We start from the raw sequence: 20,682 nt of genomic DNA on the forward strand, positions 1-20,682 counted from the left end.
TCTTTCTGAGATATTACGGTACTATTGAGCGAGTGACGTACCGGATGGATTGAGGGCTCCAGTCGGACTAATGTTCTTCCTGCCAAAGACAGAAACAACCGGAGGTGGGGAGCATCAAAATTCGTCGCATTTCTACGCCAGCTCTCACAATCTCTTATTTCTGTCCTCAAATCACTTTCAATTTTCTAGCCAGCTTCGTCCTTTGTCCGTGGGCGCGGCGCTGAAAAAAAGGAAAGCCATTGGCGACTGAGATAGTCGCCTTTGCAGGCACAACGGCCTCACTCCCTCTTCCCTCTTCCTTCGCTTCTACCTTCCGAACCTTTCCCCCCCGCGCAGCTAGGTCTGCAGCTCTTGGGCGCGCTCCTTTCCTCCTCCTCCTCACCACCACCTTTACACACACACCTTCTCGCTCCTACGCGAAAGCGAAGAAAGCAAAGATGCCTCCCAAGAAGCCCGTCGTCGAGGAGAAGATCCCTCTCGGCCGCCCTGGCAACAACCTGAAGAGTGGTATCGTTGGCCTCGCCAACGTCGGCAAGTCCACGCTCTTCCAGGCCATCACCAAGTCGAACCTCGGTAACCCTGCTGTATGAAGCCCCCTGCCTATCATCACCGAGCGCGCGGGTGCTGACAGCCGCAAAAGAACTTCCCCTACGCGACCATTGAGCCCGAGGAGGCCCGCGTTGTCGTGCCCGACGAGCGTTTCGACTACCTCGTCGACAAGTACAAGCCCAAGTCTGTGGTGCCCGCCAACTTGACCGTCTACGATATTGCCGGTCTGACCCGCGGTTCATCCACTGGTGCTGGTCTGGGCAACGCCTTCTTGTCACACATTCGCGCCGTCGATGCCATCTTCCAGGTTGTGCGCTGCTTTGACGATGCCGAGATCATCCACATTGAGGGCGATGTGAACCCCACCCGCGACTTGGACATTATCAGCACCGAACTGCGACTCAAGGACATTGAGTTCGTGGAGAAGGCGCTCGAGAACCAGAAGAAGAAGACCCGCATGGGTGGCCAGAGTCTGGAACAGAAGAAGGCCCGTCAAGAACAGGAGATTATCGAAAAGGTTCTCGCCTGGTTGAACGACGACAAGGATGTCCGCAAGGGCAACTGGGGTCCCAAGGAGGTAAGCGATTTTCACCTTTTTCTGTATTTGCAACCCCAGCTTCCGTGATGACAAAAGGCCCAAACGGCCTGAATCTAATCCCAGCTCTTCGAATGCCTCACCATATAACGCTAGAGTGCATACTGAGATAACATCCTCTCTGATCTTTGAAGCAACCCACACATCAGTTCTGTCATGTTTTGTCGCGTTCTTTACTGACAGTTTTACCAGATCGAGGTCATCAACCCTCTTTTCCTTCTGACGGCCAAGCCTGTGGTCTACCTCGTCAACTTGTCTGAGCGTGACTTCATCCGCAAGAAGAACAAGCACTTGCCCAAGATCGCCGAGTGGATCAAGGAGCACGCTGACGGCGACCCGATCATCCCTGTCTCCGTCGCCTTCGAGGAGCGCTTGACGCGCTATGAGACCGAAGACGAGGCCAAGGAGGAGATGAAGAACGTCGGCGCAGAGACCGTCATTCCCAAGCTGATCACACAGATGCGCAAAACTCTTCAACTCGGTAGCTTCTTCACAACTGGCCCCGATGAGGTGCGCCAGTGGACCATCCGCACCGGCACCAAGGCGCCGCAGGCGGCTGGTGTCATCCACACAGACTTTGAGAAGACCTTTATCCAGGCCGTTGTATACAACTTCAACGTGCTCAAGGAGTGTGGTGGCGATGAAGCCGAGGTCAAGGCCAAGGGTAAGATCATGACCAAGGGCAAGGAGTACGTTGTGGAAGACGGCGATATCATGCTGATCAAGGCTGGTGCCGCCAAGAGCTAGTCGTGGAAAATATTCCCAGATTAGTTAAGATGAAAAAGTAAAACCTTTAATGCTGCTTGTGCCCTGTCAACGTAGACGATTATTTGTGTTATTACACTGTCGACTACTACTCATGCTTCGTCAGATGCCATGTGTAGACACAACGCGCGCATGCTCTCTCTCGCATGGCCCACAGACATCTCTCCCGCCTGCCATGTCGTCAAACTTATGTTTTGTTCAGGGGTTGAACGTCCCCACTGGAGTCGGAGCCCGAGAGCTCTCTCTATAACGTCAAAAGAGTAGAGGCCTTTACTTATTGAATCCGAGGCAATTTCAAGGCAAAGTACTTGGGGAGTGATACTAAAACAGGAGTCCAAGACAGCCACCGAATCCCGTTTCCACAGCAACTCCGTTTTTTTCCCCAACCTTTTCCTCTACGTTATCAGGCTCCTCCGCGGCTCAGCCTACTTCGTCACGACTCACACCACCTGTCTTGTCTTCACTCGAGGTCGTTAACGGAAGCCGCGCAAAGATGGAGCAATTTTTACTCTCGGCCCAGCACTCTGGGACCATCAATCACGTCCATTCCTTCCACCTTCCGACTGCGGCTCCGTCCATCCTCAAGGAGATCAGAATCACAGTCGCCATTCTATCACTAGCATGGGTCACAGTTGAGGTGATCAGGAGGATCGGACCACGAAGCAAGAGCCAGGAATGAGCTCTCGCCTCATGTGCCTTTATGTAGAGCTTGCGCACGCTATTTAATCAACAAGTATGGACAAGTAAGGCAGCACTCTTTACCACGAGACAGATGGCTGACTGGAAGCAGCGCGAAGAGGAGAATCGACGAGAAGGTTTGGTGTTACATGGCGTCAAATTATTAAACAAATCTCACTCTACCGGTCCGTTCAAGTTAGCTGGCTATCTCTATGACGCGTCGCGAAGCTGGTCATGTATAGTATGTAGTGCTAACCGCTTAAGAAGGGCAGCCGGCCCAGTATCCAAGTATCGTCAGCAACCTCCCGCAGCAGCGGCACACTTGTGTCCAGTTCATTAGTCGGAGGCCTTGTCGCTTATCTCGCCAATGACATGTAAATGCTTCCATCGTGTGAGCCAGCCCTGTACTCACGCCCCTAGTCCTCGAACGTTACGTTGCTACCATACTGAGACCGGCCCAGCGCCGCCTCCCTCTTATAATACCCCCACAAATCAAATATGCTGCCTCCTGAACCGAAGCAGTACGTCATATACGGATGATTTACCATGTCATGGTCGTTCCAGCCGGTGCGCAGCCAGTACCCTACCTCGTTCCCGTTGTCATCGCTGCCGAGAGCCCTCCAAAACCGGCCGTATCGCTCGATGGAGTCATCGGCGCCCGCCTCGGGCTCCCACCGGAATGCGGCACCCTCGAGCTCTCCGTGCTTCTGCATGAGGGCTTTATGAGCCTCCAGGGTGACGGCGATAACGACCTGCTTGTCTGCGCCGAGGGAGCGTACCATGTCCTCGAGGGGATCCATCACGTTGCGCACCAACAGAGGCACTCTTTGGTCCACGGGAACGTCTCGCGAAGGCCATAGTTGGCTCTGCACATAAAGCTCCAGACGACGCACATTAGAAAAGAGGTTTGGCACCGTGGAACAAACCTGTGGGAAAGCACAGGCCTTCTCCTCCTTGTCGGTCCCCTTCCACAGGCCATGTACAAGAGGGTCTTTAGCAAATCGAGTGAGTCGAGGCTCTCCTAAAGCGAGCTGCACAGACTTGATCTTATCAACCCCATTAGGCGATATCAGGCGCCGCATATTGAGCAGCAGGGGAACACTCGAGAGATAGAACGTGTTCGTCGAGAATAGCACGTCCACGCCGTCACTGTATGCCCCACGGCAAGCGAGCAGCCACCCAATCACCCCGAGGAAACAGTCCTCCTGTCCTTGCCCTGGCCTGTCGCTTCCACCGCAGTCGCAGTACTCGCCCTCGAGGCACTTGTCTTCAAAGGGCCAAATTGTCGTCTCCAACTTGAAAAATGCGATCCTTGTCGGATTCTCCGTCTCGGCACTCCGGTGGCACACGCAGCTGAACCACTGCCACCGCTTTGGCAGCGTGTTATCCTCGACAAGTTGTTCGCCCAGTCCACAGTGCTTCTTTGACGCCCCTTGTGGCCCTGCCCCGGACACGGGCGCAGAGCGCCGTACCAGAGGGTGGCGCCAAGATAGGTCGATGTGCACCGTGCGTTCGCCAAAGGCGTAGGTGAGAATCTGCCGCCGGATTTCTGTCGGGAGGCGCGAAAATGCGCCGTATGTATCTGTTGACGGTGGCAGTGAGGTAGACTCTGGTACAACTTGGGCCGTTGGGGCGAGAAGAGGAAGAGGCTGGTTTGGTTCCGCGTCGACAACTTGGGGCTTCGTCTGAGACGGTTTGGGACGACGTCGCTTGAACCTTTTCGCGAACCTTTTGAGAGCTTTCATCTTGGCTAAATTGGCAATAGAAATGGATCTCCCGTTACAAGGTGCGGTCAGACGTCTATTCTTTCAATCAATGTGTGACTGAGTGAAAGACAAACGAGCCCCTGTCTACATGTACCCCAAGCGCGCACAGTGCGATCCTTGGGGTCATCAGCCGTCACTTGCAGCACTACGCACAGTACAGCGCGTTGAGATCAGAATTGGGAGCGCGGCACACGACAACATTAGGAACTAAGTGACTATCTTGGCTTACAACTATTTCTCACTCGTTCTTGAGGCATGATGACCAGCAACGCTTGGCAAATCAGCATGTAGGCCAGCTGTCCCGCAAAGATACAGGTAAGGTCACATGTAGAAGAAGCAACCAGTAACGGCAATTATATGAAAGGCAAAAGCCTGGGCTAAAAACAAAACAATGAAAACAGATAACTCGCTTCCTTCCAAGAGCTCCTTTACCAAGAACAAAAAAAAATACCGAAACGCCACCCCCGTCTGCGCCTAACTATCCCAAATCGCCCCATAGGCAGACACGCCACGCGTCTCCAGGCCGTAGACAACCTTTTTGGTGATCTTCTCGTTGGCGATGATGATGACAGCCTCCGCGTCAAAGTCCTTGGCGAGGTTGTACGACATCTTGACGAGATCCGGGCGGCCTTGGGTGCCGGTGTCCCAGATGACGGCGTCCGGGCACTTGGACTTGAGCAGGTCGCACATGGGCTTGCCAAACGTGTTCTCGGGATCTTTGGTGGACCAGAGCAGCTTGGTCGGGCACGATGGGTTGAGGATATGTCCGAGCTGGGGACCAATACCAGAACCGGTGGCGACGATGACAACCCGGTTGAAGAGGGTCGCGATGCGCATGACACCACACGTCGGCACGCCTCGCACCCAGATCTTGGGGCTGGGGTTTTCGACCATGGCGCGCGTCCAGTCACCGGCGTTGGAGACGACAAGCGAGTAGCCTTTGGGGTTGCCGTCCACAGCCTCAGGGGCAGGGATGGTGGCGAACGAGTGCCACTCGAGGAGTGGTTTGTGAGACAGTCGCGTGAACGAGCCATTGACCGGAACCGTGTAGTCAAAATGCAAACGGACCGCGTGCTTGGACAGGGGCTCAGCCTTGACGGGAACCTTTTTGAGCCAGAACCAAGACGAGGCGACGCTGAGCGTGGCAACAACCAGGAGCCACAGAGAGGGTGTCCTGACCGCAGCCGTTCCAAGGGGAATATCAGCAGCTTTTGTGTCGTTGGCGGTGAGCACAACTTGTGCCCAGAAGAGACCGAGAAGAGTCCAGCCCACGAACCGGTGGAAGATTTCGAATTTGTTGTGATGCGCCTTGCGGACCGTCGGGTACGCCATGGCCAGCATGGCAACAAAGAGAGCGGCGATGATCCAAGCGATAATCTTGGCGGCAAGTGAGAGTCTCCCCCAGTGTCCATTGCAAGTACCCAACGCCATGCACGCTGTGTCGCCGGCCGTGTTGGCGAACATCCAAAGCGCTGCACTGACGCCAGCCCCTGAATGGACGCCACCGAGATGGAAGACGCGAGCGGCCCGCGTACGGATCCAGAGAGGCCATGACTTGGGAATGCTGCACGTTGTCGTGTAAATGGCGTTGATGACGAATTCCTGTCTCATGAGAACGGCAATGGTGAGGTTGACGGCAGTGACGGTGCCCACAGCTTCGCGCTGGAAGCCCGTAAAGGCCACTATGACGACGGTGGCCATGTTGAGAAGAGCCATGAGAGTGAAAAGTTGTCGGTAGACGATCAGCACGCGATGGCGGATGCCACGAACGGCCTTCCTCTGCTTCTTGTCGGGCACAGCAGCCTCCAGGTCGACGACCCCGGCCTTCTCGTCCACAAAGCTCGAGCTCGAGTTCGAGATGGAGCTTGATTTCGACCAGTCGTACAACGTTGTCTCGGTGGTCCCGGATAGTTGCTTTTCGAGGCTGGGCGGATTTGTCACATCCGCAGTTGAGCTGGGCTTCTCGACGACCAGCGCCTGTGTGCCGGAGGCGGACTCCTTGAGCAGCTTCTTGTCGATCTTGCCGTTGGAGGTCACGGGAAGTTCATTGAGAAGATGGAAATGCGAAGGCACGGCGTAGTATGGCTGGCGCGTCTGCAGGTGAGTCTTGACAGCGTCGACGTCGGCGTTGGCTGGGGTGATGAATGCATGGATCTCGCCGCCCCAGAAAAGCACGACGCCTCTGTCGACAACACTGCAAGAGTTGACCGAAGCGGTGACTCCGTCGAGCTCAACCCGGAAGCCCTGATTTGTCAGAAATGAAGACTTATGAGGGAGAGATCAGAATTACTCACCTTTACCTTCACCTGGTCATCAACTCGACAAAGGATTTCGATAGATCCATCGGCCAGCCATCTCCCGAGGTCGCCTGTGTTGTATGTTTTCGATCTATGCGGTATTAGTCGATTGCTGATGCTGAATGATTCTCCTTGTGCCACACTCACCTCGTATTCAAGAATGGATCCGGGACGTATCGCTCTGCAGTCTTCTCAGGAAGCCCGAGATAACCCCTGGACACTCCCAGACCACCGGCCCACATCACCCCAGGCTCGCCATCAGGAACAAGCTCGTGGTTTTCATTGAGAATGTAGACATTGTTGCCGGGGGTTGGTTTTCCAATAGTCAATGGCCCGCCACTGACGTGCTTGTGCATAGTGTTGACAATTGTGGTCTCAGTGGGACCGCAACAGTTGTAGTACGTCTTGTTTGCGGCCCATTTGTCGGCCAATCTGGAGAGTCATGTTAGCACAGCCTTGGATCAGACTATGTCCGATCAGAGCATACCGTTGGGAGGTTGGCTCTCCGGCTGTGGCGACGGTTCTGATCTTGGGATAGTCCTGGGGTTCATATTTGGCGAGAATGGTCGGCGTGCAGATGAGCACCTCAATCTGCTTCGTGTCAGCCTCTTCTGGATCAAACTTCACTACTTTACTCACCTCTCTTATACACGCATTCCAATCTGAGCCCCTGAGAATCAGTGTTCCTCCGTTGCATAGCGTGCCCAGGATTTCCCAGGCAGCTGCGCCAAGTCAATTTCAATCCTCAATATTGCACATGCATCCAAGAGGCAAACTCACCCATATCAAAGCTGATATTGAGGGTCTGACCAACTTTTGTCCCAGTCGTGATTCCCAAATCACCTGGTGATTGGCAGATCAAATTGGTGACATTTTTGTGTGTGACATCCACCCCCTTTGGTGTGCCCGTAGTGCCTAGAGGGATCGTCAGTCTTTCATTCTTCGCTCAGTGTATCTCGCGTCTTTCGCAATTTCACGAACCTGAAGTGTAAATAATGTAGCACCCGCTGTCGGGCTCTGCAAAGTTCTCCAGCACGAGATAATCTGAGCGACTCTCATCGCCACTACGCTCAGACAGCTCATCGATACAAATAACGCTGAGCCCAGGAAACTCGCCCAGGCGATGTTTCGTCACGCCCATGGCCAGCACGACGCCACGCCCGCCGCAGTTCTGCTCCACCACGAAGCGCAGCGTAGAGTCTGGCACGACGCCGCCGTCAAGGGGCGCATACTGCGCGCCGCAGGAGAGCACGGCCATGATGCCTACCAGCATGTGGATGCCGCGCTTGACCACCAAGGGTACGCGGTCGCCGGGACGTACACCAAGACGTCGCATCTCGACAGCCAGGCGCGCCGCGCGGTTCGAGAGGGCCCGGTACGTGATCTCCTCAGTCTTGTGTGCGGACGAGATGCTCACTGCGGCGAGGGAGTCTGGGTTGGTGAGTACCTGGTGCTTGAAGGCATCTGTGATGGTACTGAAGCGAGGATGGCTCTCGGGACCAAACATCTGGGGGAACACGCTGTCCGAGGCGGGCCGCGACGTTTGGTGAAGGGGTGCCATTGTGTCTGAGGGAGATGGTGAAGGCTTATGGGGTATGAAGCCGGGGAAGATGAATGGGGTCCAGCCCTGGGGACGTCTAAGCAGGCGCCGTCGAGAAGTGAATGCAGAAGAGCAAAGCAAAGCAAAGGACGTGTTACGCTGAGGCTGTGATACCTCTGTGCGATCTGAACATGACCTAGTATGGCGGTGTTTCCGCTTGATTTCGACGAGGCATGCCTGCTCTTATACTTGCTCGTCAACGACATCCCCCTTCACCCCTGGCCAATATCCAAGAACTTCATCCAGGTCAAGGTAGACGGAACCCTGCCGCCCATGGCTCTATGTGAAGTCTGGACAAGTGACACGGGTGAGCATGTTGCAAGTTGCAACAAGTATACGTAGCGCCGATACACACTTGTTTGTTACCTTGTCGGAAGGTTCCATCGAGTCCCGTTGTCGACATGCAGGTGGACAGCTTGCAGGCCACGGACGGTGCTCGCTGCCGAATCTGGACTCGTGCCGCACATTGGACTTGGTCACTGCGAATGGCCAGACGTCTAATTACTCCGTAGGAGATCAGGTAGGTAAGGTTAACCAGGTCCCAAGTACGCTGGCGGACTGGATGCGTCCGTGTCACCATTTGGAAAACAGAACCCAGTACGGATACGTACCTAGTATCAAATGGCGGCAGAGCCCACCAGGCTAATATCCTGGATCCGCGCTGTCGAATTATCTCGTGTTCCCGGGCTATGCTTTGCTACTGTTTGAACGGTGGAGATCCCACCAGTGCAGACAGCGCTGGCTGCCATTTACGTCATGAGAGCAAGAAGATTGCCATGCTGATTAGTACCTACGCTTGTGCTGTGGTTCTCCTCGCTCTGTACGTAGTAGCTGGATCTGCCTCGAGGTTCCAGGAGTCCCGTCCTTAGTTCCCAGACCCACGCCAATACGACACGTACCTGGACTGGTGGTCTCTTGGAGGCTGGAGCCACCCCTTCTGGAAATGGTGTCCAGGATCGACGGGCTAATTATGCCTGTTTCCCACGCGAACTCTCTTCAGGTGCATGCGTCTGGCTTCTTGGTGAAGCCCATGACGTGTTCCCGCAGCGCGCAGCGTAGCAGTAGCATGTTCATGTCCATGTTGGCGGAGCGCGCCTAATTCTTCAATTGCCGTGCTTGTGGGGCTCGGAAACTGTAAACTTGTGACAGCTGCTCTAATTAGCGCCGTAGCAGAATTCGCCAGGCCAGCGGGTGAAACTCTCGATTTTCCCCTGCGAGTATGCGTACGGACTGGGCCGTGTACGAAACATGGTGCGCGGTGATGAGCCCCCTTTTGGAGGGACTGGAGTGCCTCACAAGAGCAACTCGCAAGCGCGCTTGCCAGCGCGTTCAACAACACCCTGAAGTCATCAACCACCCTCGTTCTCACAGCTTCCCCCCACGAGCTGCATCACGCAGGTGACAGGACACATATTCTTCCGTACTTGTAGGCATGTTACCGTACGCGGACATCCATCAGACGCCAACGCAGCCCACGGTCGTCGGTCCTGTCTACCGAGTCGCCCGCCCCTTGCAGGCGGCGGAACGCGGCTGGTTCGAGGCATCGACGGCGTCAGACTCCGACTCGCCCTGTCAAATCCGTCAAGAGGTTGGACCGTTGGAGAAGGGACAGGGATCGCGGATGCTGACACAAGCTTTTGTCAGAGTCTTGGGTCTGCCAATGGGTGGTATTTTGAAGCCCAAAAACCCCGCAAATACGACACTTGCAGATTTCCGCTGACTTCTTCCTCTCCTGTTCCTGTATCCGTAATACGCGGCCGAATCTCGTCAACTGTTTCTCCCGCCCCTTGTCTCCCCGCATTTCCAAAGGGGACAGGTCACAGAACGAGACTGGCAGACGGAGATGAGGCGCGCATCGTGTTCGATCCCAACTACGGCGTAGTCTAGCGCGCAGAGAGCGAATGGAGGCAGGCATACCTGCGGCCTCGACGAAACCGCCTGCCTAATGCAGGCCTCACCTCTTCCTCGCTTGCCTCCGTATTGGGCGACATCGTCAAAGTTCTTTGCGTTTGTCTGCGCGCGTGTGCTCGATGCTCCTTCGCAGTTCAAGGCCGTCCCTGTCATGGGTTGCATTCGGCCCCACGCCGGTCGTTGCTCGGTTACTGCATGTGATTCTTGAAGGCTTCGGTTTGGTTTGGTAGACAAGTCTTGTCCAGGAATGGTAGGTTTCAGGTCTCGGCAGCGATTGTCTTGCACCGGTCACGATCCTCACATGCAAACTTGAGCTCTGAGATTCAAGGTCTCTTGAACAAGGGGGACGCCAGCTCCACAATCCACAATTGTGAGGCCGGGGATGGTCAAGGATCTTACGCGTCGTCCGTGTGCAAGAGACATGCTGTTCTTCTGGCAGAAGGCGTCGTCCGCAGAGGTTCCTTCTGAAGTTCTGAACCTCGTAATAAGGGCTGGGGTCGTCTTTAACAATAGCCCAGGTGGGTGACCAAACCAGCCCCCCCTTAGCATTAGCACCGCAACTAATTGGCAAGCAAACACGCATTGGAGACCATACCTCGGAGTTTCATTCTTCTTTGTCAGCTCTTAGACGTCCTTCACGCATAACCATGGCAGACGCTCTTGTCACAGTATCAACACCCTCGGATGGCGTCAGAGTCCTGGCCTTCAACCGGCCAACCAAGCGCAATGCTCTCTCGCAGGACCTCATCGACCAACTGCTCCAAGGCCTCACCACGGCTGCCAATGACAGTTTGGTCAGGGTGATAGTCGTTACTGGCAGCAGCACATTCTTCTCAGGTAAAAAGACCCCTTGGGATGGAAGCTCTCCAAGGTCTTCTCCGCCAGTGACTGACATGCTATAGCGGGGGCGGACATTAAGGAGATCTCTCAGCTCGACGCTGAAATGGCACGGCAGCGTCGCTATCTTGAAGACCTTTGCACATGTATTGCTGGGATCCGCAAACCCATCCTCGCCGCGGTTGAGGGCATGGCTGTGAGTACTACGTACTTCCTGGGAGTGCATGCAGCCGCTGGTTTGATTGACTCGTCTTCGCCATGCAGCTTGGAGGTGGCTTCGAGGTCACATTGATGGTGAGTTCACATGTTTCCGGGCCAGCTGACCGGCCCCCTTGCCTTATGCAACGTAAAACTGACACACGAGCCTCACTGCAGTGTGACATCATCTTTGCCTCCAACACTGCTCGCTTTGGGCTGCCTGAAGTCAGTATCGGGCTTTTGCCCGGCGCCGGTGGCACGCAGAGACTGACAAATGCCGTTGGCAAGTTCAAGGTGAGCTCAACTCATCCTCCTGTTGAATCTGCCAGGCGCGAGAGACTCACATGCTTCTGAAAGGCAATGCAAGTCATCCTACTGGGCAAGCAGATCGAGGCCCCCGAGGCCCATGCTGCTGGCCTCGTGGCTGACATATACGAACCTGGGACTGTCCTGGAGGAGACTCTCACAGTGGCAGCGCAGTTGGCAGGGAAGAGTTCCACGGCCGTCGCCTTGTCGAAGGAGGCTATCAAGAGAGGTAAGTGATTCGGTGCACTTTCACATCGTATCACGCTGATTGACACTTCGCAGCTGATGATCTCGGCCGTGATGATGAGTTTGAGAGAAGTCTGTACTACTTCGCCTTTGGCACGGCGGACAAGCGAGAGGGTGTGGCAGCGTTCCTCGAGAAGAGGACGCCGACCTGGAAGACGGGCTAGTAGTACCTAATAGTGCCAACACGTCGCCACCCTTATGCGGTATTGTCCGCCTCCAGTTCCTTCTTCTGCTCCTCGAGTTCCTCAATCTCGTCCTCGCAATCTCTGATGGCGCGGTCAATGTCGGCCAGCTGGCGCTCGGCTTGGTCGATGGACTCTTTCAGATTCAGCGTCTCCTCGTTTCGCTTCTCCTGGTCCTCGGAGCTGCCGCCGCTCACAATCGGCTCCAGCTGGCCGTCCAAGTCGATGGCAAGCTCCAGTCGGCTCTGGACCCTATCCCGCATCTTCTCCAGGTCTTGCCGGTGCAGCTTCCGAAGTTCGATCGCATCCTCGAGCATGGCTATGGTACTCGTCATGATGACTGAAGCTCGCGATGGCGCTGTTCTGTATGTGATAAAGTCTGTTGCCGTCAGCTATGGCCATGTATTCCGCGCTGAGTCCTTACCTGTAGCCGTAGCACGTTGGACAATGGCGGTGTTGATGTTTTGCTCGTCTTTTCTTCGAGTCGCTTCTTCAAGTCGCTCCTTCGTGTCGTGTTATATGAATCACGGCCAAGGATCCGTTCCTTTTGCTGCCTAATGAACGATGGCTTGCCGTCTGGATTCGTTGACATGCACTTTCCTGAAGGCGTCCAGATTCCATACACTCAGATTCCGACAGACGTGGCAGCCTTGTTGTACCAGACTCCCATCGAGCATGCAACTGGTCACGCACGTTGCTCTTGTGCTGCCTCACGACAAGCACGATAATTGTGTCAAGTCTCCATTGGCCGACAATGTGATTCGGCCGTCGTTTCTTCTTCCTGTCGGGTACTCACGCCTTTGTTGTACTACACATTCAACGAGCACAGCATATCCGCGGTCAGCAGACCGGTGAGTTTTCTCCGAGCCTGACGCCTGCCAAGAGTAGGAATGGGCATCGAAGTCAAATGCAGTATTTCAAACTGCCGGACGAGGATCGCGTTGGAGGTAATCATCCTACACGGATTCATTTTAATGCCTGACCAGGTACATAGATGCTTGCTACGCTTGATCATTGTATGTATATACCGGACTAAAAACGGCGCCCTCTCCCTTCTGCTTCATCCCTCACTTGATAAAGGGCGTCAAGCTCGTGGTCCCATTCATACCTGCCGCAACGGCACCAGCAAACGCCTGAGCAATGGCATCGGCACCCGCGGGACTCGTGTGCGTGTGGTCGTTGGGATAGAACGCGTTGACGGCATCCCGGCCGAGGGAGAGGTACAGGTTGCTGACAGCCTGGAAGTTGTCGACAAAGGTGACATCGGGGTTGTTCAGCGCCTTGGTGGCCGTCTTCTGGTACCCGACAAACCGGCTGGGCGCCCCCTGGTAGGTCCCCGTCTCCCACTGGTTGTTGGGCGTCTGCGAGCTCAGGACGACGGTCGCGCCCTTGGACAGGAAGAGGCGAGACGCCTGGATGACGTAGAAGACAAAGGTGTACACCGTCTCACCCGTCTTGTCCGATATGCACGTCTCCGTGCCCGCGCCAGGGCAGTCCGATCGTCCATTGTCGTTGCTCTCGGGTGACCCGCCGTCGTTGTGGCCAAACTCAATGACCACAATGTCCCCGGGCTGGACGAGGTTGGCCACCTCTTGGAAGCGGCCCTCGTTGTAGTACGAGCGCGCGGAGCGACCGCCAATGGCCTTGTTGACGGCGGGGATGGTCAGGTATTTGCCAATGTAGGCGCCCCAGCCGTCAGTGTCACCGTCGTTGGCGCCTCGGGCTGCCATGGTGCTGTCACCGCAGAAGTAGGCTGTCCGGGCGTCCACCGCACGCAGGCCCGCGAGGAACAGGGCGGAAACGGAAGTGAGCTTCATCTTGAAATTCGGTACTGTGTGATACTCGTTTGAGGCTAGGTCAAAGTGCAGTGCTCCAGTCTTCGAGGATGATCCACGGATGGAAGCGATACCCCAGATTTCGACACACTTCCCCGTACTTATACTCAAATCCCGACCATTTCAGCCCATAGCACATTCAAGCTCGCAGGAAAGCCAAGCGAGCTCCGGTACAGGTGCCGGTGTCATGCAGGGCAATGTCGCAGATCTACCTACCATCTCCGCTCGACCGGCATCCACCCGCCCCAATCACCCAGGTGGAAATATCCCTAATTCCTTTGCGGAACGTCCCGCTCCGTGCTGTCGTCGTTTCGTCCAAAAGTTATACCGAACGGGCAGAGCAGGCGTGGAGCTCGGGCGGACAAACCTCGTTATAATATTGTGGCCGTGCCAAGGTTTCAGGTGGCGAGTATCAGGTTCGCGGTGTTGAAGTTTCGAGGACTCGACAGCGAGATTGTTTGCGGATACTATTTCACGGTAAAAATGTGTCACTGGGTCCGCAACGATGCTGGCTGCTTAATTATGAGCATGGTATAGTCATACATGCTGACATTGCTGCGTAATTCTTTCTTTTCGTCCTCATAATCTTCATCACTCGTCCAGTCATCTCTCGTTGGGTGCCCGCCCCTACTTAGATCCCGTTGTATCGCACGCCTCTTCGGCCCATCTCCTTCCTTCCAATGGCATCCTCGGGCCAGATCCAACCTCGAGTCCTCTTGGCCTCCCTCTTCTCGGCCAGCTGGGGCGCTGGCATCCATGAGTCTCTCGGCTTGGCCTTGCGGCGTGTACCCTCCGCCGGCGCACCAATCTCAGACCTCCAATGCGCGTGAGGTGGCTGCGGGCTGCTGTTGGATGCCATCTGACAAAGCCCCCAGAGGGCAAGACAAGCGGTGAGGGGAACCTCGCTCATGCTTGTCTCGGATGGCGCAGCTGCAGCCAGCTGGACAGAGGCGATTTCCAGGTCGCCAAAGAAAGGGGTGGCCTGTGTGCCATTCCTGACAACGACGAGCTCAATCTCGGTCAGGATAAATCCGTATCGGCAGCCGTGTTCACGCATAGCGTAGTGCAGTGCTGCGAGGCCACGGAGGTATTCAACTCTCTTGATGTTGCCCTCAACGCGCATTCCGGTATTGAAGCGATCAAAGGTGCGAACGAGCCCGACAACACGAGCTGAAGGCTTGCCGCCAAACATGGCGGAAGCGGTGGATGACTCGCCAGCCGGGTTGACCGCGAAAAGGAGGTCTTCTGTGCCAGCCATGGGTTTCTTGGCTGAAGGCACAGTGATATGTAGGGGACGAGAAGACGACAGAGCAAGCGCCGCATTGAGCTTGGGGAGATAGTAGGATGCGTAGATGCTGTGCAGCGCAGCCTCGGTTTCCGGGTGCCGAGCAGACATGGCTGGCTGGGGCAGCAGGGTAGCGGGGACTGGTGTGCTCAATAGGCCGGAGGCGCCTGGCAGGGAGAGGATCGTCGACGCAGTAAAGCTGGACCATGACCGCACACTGCGAACATCCCACCAAAAGTGCTTGATGTTGGGGTCTCTGTGCGGGAAGGACACGGTCCGTACAAGCGAGGCAGCAGGGTTGGGAGAGGTGAGGAAAGTCTTGAGCACACTGGAAGGTGTCGGCTCAGGGGTGACACTGGCCGCAGCAGCGCCCACGGCGAGAGGAGAGGGCGCACGGGGCGTATAGGCGGACGGGAATGTGAAATCTGGCTGTTGGACCACAGGCGCCTGACGGTACGTCGGGTAGCCGTACTTGTTCAGTGCGGCGGCATCGACGCTGCTGCTGCGACGGGTTGATGGAGTCTCGCACTCGGGAGCAAAGCTGGCAGGCGAGCATAGCAACGAGTTGGAGAAGCTGTCGTCCAGCTGGTGCTGCTGGGGCTGTGGCGTTGGTGTCGAGAAAGACATGTGGGCAAATGCGGCCATGTTGCTCAGGGTCTCGGGGTTGGTGTAGCTCCTGGCGTGGTTTCCCGCAGGACGCCTTGTCTTTACGCGACGAGGTGCGGGAGGTGGCGTGACGGTCTTGTGCGCAGAGATGTGATGGTGCCTTGGTGGAGCGGTGTCGACATCCTGATCCTGGGAGCGGATCTTGGGCAGCAGGATGGGACCATGGTGGTGGACTGGAGGGCTGGCACGAGGAGGGGTGGACAGGCGGGTGCAGACAGAGTCTGACGTCGAGTCCACTGTTGACGCAGAGGAGTAGATGGATGCTCGCGATGATGAACGAGTATGGGTGTGAGGCTTGTGTGCTTGTTCGGGCGCAGTATAAGGCTGGTAGCCGGACGCCAGTTCAAGATCAAGGTCAAGGTCCAAGAAGACGGGATCGAGGGCAAAGTCCATGACCGGCATGAGCTCTGGTGATGATGATGATGTGACAGGGAGCTCGAATGACGAGTAGGGGTAGCCAAAGTCGAAGCTCAAGTCAGCTTCCTGACTGTACCTGTACGATATGAGCATCGACCAGACTAGTTGGTGTCTCACCTAGGTGAGGGCTGACTTACACAGACATGGTGGCTTGATTAGCTAGATTACTACGAGAGGCCTGCTCTCAAACAAGATGTAAACGCAAACGAGAGCCAGTCTCGTCGCTTCTTCTCAAACACAAACAGAGGAATAGGGAACAGATGGAAAAGATGCTGAGGATGATTGGAAGCCAGAATGGCAAAGGCAGGTCTTCTTATCCATGGCCGACCTGGGCCCCATGATGCACGGATGAGTCCCATCCAACGGATTCTCCCAGACGCCCTGTATCGCAAATCATTCAAGCGCGCCGGATCTACGACTAGAGATCTGAGGGTGAAACGCGCCCATCGCGGTCGCGCACTGTTCTCCACAGACGCGGTAGGGCGCATGCACAGTGCGACGTGCGGATCTGGGGTCGCGGCCGTGGCTGCACGTCCTGGCCTCCTGAGTGGCCCTCTGGTTCGCTTCGAGTCATCTCCATGCGCCTTGTGCATGGTTCTCCACTACACGAGGACAATGTTTCCTGTCGTTGTCTCTTTGACGTGTTTCGTTTCTTGGACAACGGGCCACGTTCTTTTGCTGCGCGGTCTCCGACAGCACTGTCGGTCGCGGTCTAACTATGTTTGCGTGAGGCGCGCTCTGCGATCAAGACCGACCGACGCGTTCCCGCTGGACGACGACGAGACGTGGTGCTGTTGACGCTGGTCGTTCGATGGATTCCTGCTTCCACGGCAAAGTCACCTTTCCGCAGTGCCGTGCGATATGGATATTTCTATATTTACCACATTAGGTCGGAACATTCTGACATACGTAAGGCGACCCTAGCCCGGCCAAGCTTCGGGCCCAGACTGAGCAGATCCCAAAGAGCCGAGCGCCTGCGCTGTAACAGCCGCCTCTCACGTCGGACGAGCGCCTGCGCAAATAGTCCAAGGGGTCCGTTCTCTGAGGGTACTCGTGGCCTACGCGGCATTCAAACTGCACAGCCGCACCCGCGGCGCGTACCATGATGGGCGCGATGGGTTCTCGTACACGGGATTGGTCAAGAGCGGCAACGCGCTCTGATTGGGCCGTCATAGCGCGACGACGCGCGGGCCCGGACGTGAACAGCCAATGATGACGTGAGCAAGGGACAGCTCTCCCTAAAGTGGTAAGTTGTGTAGGTCCGTACCGACTTCAAGCCGACTTGGATATTGTGGCACGGTAGTAGGGTTATGATTTCTGGTGAGCAACGCGTTCGATCAATGGCAGGATCTCTAAGACATCTAAAGCTAATTAAGAGAGATGGTGTATTACTGAAGAATCCTTGATTTCCAAAGAAATCGACTGGGCAATCAACGATATCACATGAGTGCTTTTCCACGTCTGCGGTCTAGCGCTGCAGGGTAGCCTTCAGTTTAAATGCTAACAGACGAGGACCGTGATTACTAGGCAGTAGTACATTGAGAATCAAGAATCGAATCGAGGCACTATGTGGCTGGATTCGTTGTTAATCGCGGAAATACCTTCAATCATAGATTGACCGGAACATTGACCGGAACAATGGACGACGATTATGGCCTGGCTGGTTATTAGTGATCGCGATAACTAATGCAGTATGATCCTGTTTGGCGTCTCAGCAACTATAACAGGGCTAATCTGGTGACTTGAAGTCTAGGAAAGGTTCTATTATTGGCGATTTACGAACTCTCGATTGTTGAAATTTCAAGGCTCAGAACGGGACTAAGAAGATAACATACAATGAGGAATTCTGTCATAGCATCAAAGACGCCTTTTTGCTGTGGCTGTGAGCCATGTAGGCAACTGACCTCAAACCCACCTGGTAGGAAGACTTCCACAAGTACTGTCTGGACCAGGGCCAGCTAAAGCCTAGCGAGATTTTCACCAGTGTTGGACGATGCGAAGAGTGTCGGAGCCGACAAGGATTCAGGGGCTGCACAAATACTGGCGGAGACTTCAGGTTCACACACAAAAGGTGGGTAACAACGCATTGTGGTGATGGCAACATTGAACTAAAGATTAAAAAGTCTGTCAGAGTAAGCACATATCTCACTGGGTTTTCTGGACTTTATCGCAATACTGCGTGTGTGGACAATGGGCGTTGCGCCCGATCAGTTGATCACCGACTTCCCCTGGCTAGAAGTCCACGAGGCAATCTTTCCACCACGACATGTTAATTTGTATAAAAGTAGTTTTAGCCAAATGATAGTATTTCAATGTAGGTTGCCTTTATGAATTGAGCCAAGTTCAACCCTTTGGAAGACTTTCTGAGTACATATGTACGACTGCGGATACGAACACGAACACGAACCCGTAAGCGAACACGACACGCTGCGTATTCGCCTTGGAGCAGACATGACATTTGATGACCATTAGGCGATGCACATGATATCAAATCCTCAGGGAATGACAGGGAAAGCACAGTAATACCACTTCTCTTCAACTCCTGCAAGCTCGAGCCCGCCTTGTCTGTTGTGTGTGTCGTTGCATGCGTGTATAAAGGGGGCTCGGCACCCTCTCGTCTCCTGTGTTGCGAACATGCAACTGCCTACATGTACAGCACGGCCTCCAAAGGTTTCAAAAAGGCTATCGAATTTGCACTCTGGTATTCTTCTTCAATCATGGAAGGCTTTGTAAAATACGTTCAGTGGTCTGCCTCGGCGTTCGTTCTGCTATTCGTCGTCAACATCATCCGCCAACTCCTGCCCCGAAGCAAATCTGAACCCCCAGCCGTTTTCCACTGGATTCCATTCATTGGCAATGCAATTGAGTATGGAATGGCGCCTTACAGCTTCTTCACCAAGAACCGTGAGAAGGTACGCTGGCTTTTGCCAAACCATCCTAACCGCGGGACCACATGCTAAAGATGACACTCTGCAGTTTGGCGACGTTTTCACCTTTAAAATGCTCGGAAAAAACATCACCTGCTATTTTGGCATCGACGGAAACGAGTTCATCCTCAACGCCAAACACTCCGACCTCAGCGCCGAAGAGATCTACAGCCCCCTGACGACCCCGGTCTTTGGATCCGATGTCGTCTACGACTGTCCGAATTCGAAACTCATGGAGCAAAAGAGGTTTGTCAAGTTCGGTCTTACACAAAAGGCCCTCGAGGACCATGTTCCACGCATCGAGCGGGAGGTGGTGGACTACGTCGCAAGCGCGCCCCAGTTCAGGGGTCAAGTTGGAACCTTTGACGTCAGCCAAACATGTTCACAGATTACGATCTTTACGGCTGGACGAGCCTTACAAGGCGACGAGGTGCGGGATAAACTGACCACCGAGTTCGCTAGCTTGTATCACGATCTGGACATGGGATTCTCCCCCATCAACTTCATGCTGCCATGGGCGCCACTGCCGCACAACCGCAAGCGCGACGCGGCCAGGAACAGGATGCGAGACATCTACGTCGACATTATCAATAAGCGTCGAAAGAGCGGCGGCGAAGAAGGCTTCGACATGATCTGGAACCTGATGAACTGCACGTACAAGGATGGCACGCCGGTGCCTGATCACGAGATTGCGCACATGATGATCACGCTGCTCATGGCAGGACAGCACACTTCTTCGTCCGCCAGCACCTGGATCATATGCCACCTGGCGTCTTGTCCCGATATCACCGAGGAGCTATACCAGGAACAGGTACAGAACTTGGCCGGTGGAGGGCGACTTGAGCCATTGCAGTACCGAGACCTCGAGAAGCTACCTCTTCTGCGCAACGTCGTCAAGGAGACTCTTCGAGTGCATTCGTCCATCCACTCGGTACTGCGCAAGGTCAAGAAGCCAATGCCAGTGCCGGGTACCGATTTCATCATTGACACCAGCAAGACGCTGCTGTGCTCGCCGCTCGTCACAGCACTGAGCGACGAGTTCTTCCCCAATACTCACGAATGGAACCCTCATCGCTGGGACAGTACCAAAGCGGGTGGAGAAGAAGAAGATGACGACGTGAATGAGGTTGCCATCTCAAAAGGCACGCGAAGCCCTTACCTGCCCTTTGGAGCGGGGCGTCATCGGTGCATTGGGGAGAAGTTCGCGTACCTTAACCTCAGTGTCATTGTCGCCACCTTGGTCCGGGAGTTCAAGTTCTTCACAATGGACGGATCGAGAACGGTGCCGGAGACGGATTACACGTCCTTGTTCTCCAGGCCAGTGCAGCCGTCAGAGCTGCGATGGGAAAGGCGATGATTGGGTGACAATGACCATAGACTTCTGATCTGATCGACATGGCCACCAGGTCGTTTCGTTTGCTAGTACACCATGAATTGACTGCGGATTAAATAACGATTGAATTAGTCCGAGAGGGCTGGAGTGATTGTTATGTTCTGTGATAATAAAATGCCTGCTGACAACAATAGACGGCTGGTGATGAAGTGAGCGTTTGGTCGGGGACAGCAATAATCCGACCTCCAGTCGGGACAGCGGATGGCCCAAGCTCCGGTCATGACAGGGA

General features: G+C 55.0%; 9 protein-coding genes across 9 annotated transcripts; 5 read left to right on the forward strand and 4 right to left on the reverse strand.

Moving 5' to 3' along the window:
* Positions 1-4: 4 nt before the first annotated feature.
* On the forward strand, positions 5-1,960 carry F5Z01DRAFT_140086 (GTP-binding protein YchF). Its single transcript, XM_046257661.1, has 3 exons — positions 5-584; positions 641-1,126; positions 1,337-1,960. The coding sequence occupies exons 1-3, from the start codon at positions 438-440 to the stop codon at positions 1,889-1,891; spliced, it is 1,188 nt and encodes a 395-aa protein (XP_046117405.1). The 5' UTR covers positions 5-437; the 3' UTR covers positions 1,892-1,960.
* An 859-nt stretch (positions 1,961-2,819) lies between these two features.
* F5Z01DRAFT_140062 (uncharacterized protein) lies at positions 2,820-4,537 on the reverse strand. Its single transcript, XM_046257660.1, has one exon. It carries the CDS (start codon positions 4,330-4,332, stop codon positions 3,004-3,006), a length of 1,329 nt encoding a protein of 442 aa, XP_046117406.1. The 5' UTR covers positions 4,333-4,537; the 3' UTR covers positions 2,820-3,003.
* Positions 4,538-4,701: 164 nt separating this feature from the next.
* F5Z01DRAFT_140095 (AMP-binding enzyme) lies at positions 4,702-8,387 on the reverse strand. The gene is made up of 7 exons (XM_046257662.1): positions 7,632-8,387; positions 7,431-7,565; positions 7,290-7,372; positions 7,138-7,241; positions 6,798-7,082; positions 6,648-6,741; positions 4,702-6,597 (listed from the first exon to the last, which is right to left on the reverse strand). The coding sequence occupies exons 1-7, from the start codon at positions 8,209-8,211 to the stop codon at positions 4,828-4,830; spliced, it is 3,051 nt and encodes a 1,016-aa protein (XP_046117407.1). The 5' UTR covers positions 8,212-8,387; the 3' UTR covers positions 4,702-4,827.
* A 2,344-nt stretch (positions 8,388-10,731) lies between these two features.
* F5Z01DRAFT_657316 (ClpP/crotonase-like domain-containing protein) lies at positions 10,732-12,374 on the forward strand. Its single transcript, XM_046263636.1, has 6 exons — positions 10,732-10,998; positions 11,064-11,194; positions 11,263-11,292; positions 11,374-11,490; positions 11,554-11,731; positions 11,785-12,374. The coding sequence occupies exons 1-6, from the start codon at positions 10,809-10,811 to the stop codon at positions 11,910-11,912; spliced, it is 774 nt and encodes a 257-aa protein (XP_046117408.1). The 5' UTR covers positions 10,732-10,808; the 3' UTR covers positions 11,913-12,374.
* F5Z01DRAFT_140102 (uncharacterized protein) lies at positions 11,850-12,502 on the forward strand. Its single transcript, XM_046257663.1, has one exon. The coding sequence runs from the start codon at positions 12,018-12,020 to the stop codon at positions 12,486-12,488; it is 471 nt and encodes a 156-aa protein (XP_046117409.1). The 5' UTR covers positions 11,850-12,017; the 3' UTR covers positions 12,489-12,502.
* A 373-nt stretch (positions 12,503-12,875) lies between these two features.
* On the reverse strand, positions 12,876-14,183 carry F5Z01DRAFT_657317 (rhamnogalacturonan acetylesterase). Its single transcript, XM_046263637.1, has one exon. The coding sequence runs from the start codon at positions 13,745-13,747 to the stop codon at positions 12,998-13,000; it is 750 nt and encodes a 249-aa protein (XP_046117410.1). The 5' UTR covers positions 13,748-14,183; the 3' UTR covers positions 12,876-12,997.
* Positions 14,184-14,246: 63 nt separating this feature from the next.
* Positions 14,247-16,545, reverse strand: F5Z01DRAFT_724849 (uncharacterized protein). The gene is made up of 2 exons (XM_046266631.1): positions 16,271-16,545; positions 14,247-16,209 (listed from the first exon to the last, which is right to left on the reverse strand). The coding sequence occupies exons 1-2, from the start codon at positions 16,276-16,278 to the stop codon at positions 14,397-14,399; spliced, it is 1,821 nt and encodes a 606-aa protein (XP_046117411.1). The 5' UTR covers positions 16,279-16,545; the 3' UTR covers positions 14,247-14,396.
* On the forward strand, positions 16,328-16,975 carry F5Z01DRAFT_140180 (uncharacterized protein). The gene has a single exon (XM_046257664.1). The coding sequence runs from the start codon at positions 16,428-16,430 to the stop codon at positions 16,929-16,931; it is 504 nt and encodes a 167-aa protein (XP_046117412.1). The 5' UTR covers positions 16,328-16,427; the 3' UTR covers positions 16,932-16,975.
* A 1,631-nt stretch (positions 16,976-18,606) lies between these two features.
* On the forward strand, positions 18,607-20,632 carry F5Z01DRAFT_657324 (cytochrome P450). The gene is made up of 2 exons (XM_046263638.1): positions 18,607-19,045; positions 19,110-20,632. The coding sequence occupies exons 1-2, from the start codon at positions 18,782-18,784 to the stop codon at positions 20,415-20,417; spliced, it is 1,572 nt and encodes a 523-aa protein (XP_046117413.1). The 5' UTR covers positions 18,607-18,781; the 3' UTR covers positions 20,418-20,632.
* The last annotated feature ends 50 nt before the right edge of the window (positions 20,633-20,682 follow it).

This window comes from Emericellopsis atlantica (genome assembly GCF_019669845.1).
Source record: "Emericellopsis atlantica unplaced genomic scaffold F5Z01scaffold_16, whole genome shotgun sequence".
NCBI lineage: Eukaryota > Fungi > Ascomycota > Sordariomycetes > Hypocreales > Bionectriaceae > Emericellopsis > Emericellopsis atlantica.

Excerpts from the sequence above, each read along its gene's own strand:
- F5Z01DRAFT_140086 (XM_046257661.1), top strand. The coding sequence starts at position 438 with ATGCCTCCCAAGAAGCCCGTCGTCGAGGAGAAGATCCCTCTCGGCCGC. Across the intron at positions 585-640 it reads CGAACCTCGGTAACCCTGCT|AACTTCCCCTACGCGACCAT; the intron begins GTATGAAGCCCC and ends CAGCCGCAAAAG. Across the intron at positions 1,127-1,336 it reads GCAACTGGGGTCCCAAGGAG|ATCGAGGTCATCAACCCTCT; the intron begins GTAAGCGATTTT and ends CAGTTTTACCAG.
- F5Z01DRAFT_140062 (XM_046257660.1), bottom strand. The coding sequence starts at position 4,332 with ATGAAAGCTCTCAAAAGGTTCGCGAAAAGGTTCAAGCGACGTCGTCCC.
- F5Z01DRAFT_140095 (XM_046257662.1), bottom strand. The coding sequence starts at position 8,211 with ATGGCACCCCTTCACCAAACGTCGCGGCCCGCCTCGGACAGCGTGTTC. Across the intron at positions 7,373-7,430 it reads CAATATCAGCTTTGATATGG|CTGCCTGGGAAATCCTGGGC; the intron begins GTGAGTTTGCCT and ends GACTTGGCGCAG. Across the intron at positions 7,242-7,289 it reads GGAATGCGTGTATAAGAGAG|ATTGAGGTGCTCATCTGCAC; the intron begins GTGAGTAAAGTA and ends GACACGAAGCAG.
- F5Z01DRAFT_657316 (XM_046263636.1), top strand. The coding sequence starts at position 10,809 with ATGGCAGACGCTCTTGTCACAGTATCAACACCCTCGGATGGCGTCAGA. Across the intron at positions 10,999-11,063 it reads CAGCAGCACATTCTTCTCAG|CGGGGGCGGACATTAAGGAG; the intron begins GTAAAAAGACCC and ends GACATGCTATAG. Across the intron at positions 11,195-11,262 it reads CCGCGGTTGAGGGCATGGCT|CTTGGAGGTGGCTTCGAGGT; the intron begins GTGAGTACTACG and ends TTCGCCATGCAG.
- F5Z01DRAFT_140102 (XM_046257663.1), top strand. The coding sequence starts at position 12,018 with ATGGCGCGGTCAATGTCGGCCAGCTGGCGCTCGGCTTGGTCGATGGAC.
- F5Z01DRAFT_657317 (XM_046263637.1), bottom strand. The coding sequence starts at position 13,747 with ATGAAGCTCACTTCCGTTTCCGCCCTGTTCCTCGCGGGCCTGCGTGCG.
- F5Z01DRAFT_140180 (XM_046257664.1), top strand. The coding sequence starts at position 16,428 with ATGGCAAAGGCAGGTCTTCTTATCCATGGCCGACCTGGGCCCCATGAT.
- F5Z01DRAFT_657324 (XM_046263638.1), top strand. The coding sequence starts at position 18,782 with ATGTACAGCACGGCCTCCAAAGGTTTCAAAAAGGCTATCGAATTTGCA. Across the intron at positions 19,046-19,109 it reads TCACCAAGAACCGTGAGAAG|TTTGGCGACGTTTTCACCTT; the intron begins GTACGCTGGCTT and ends GACACTCTGCAG.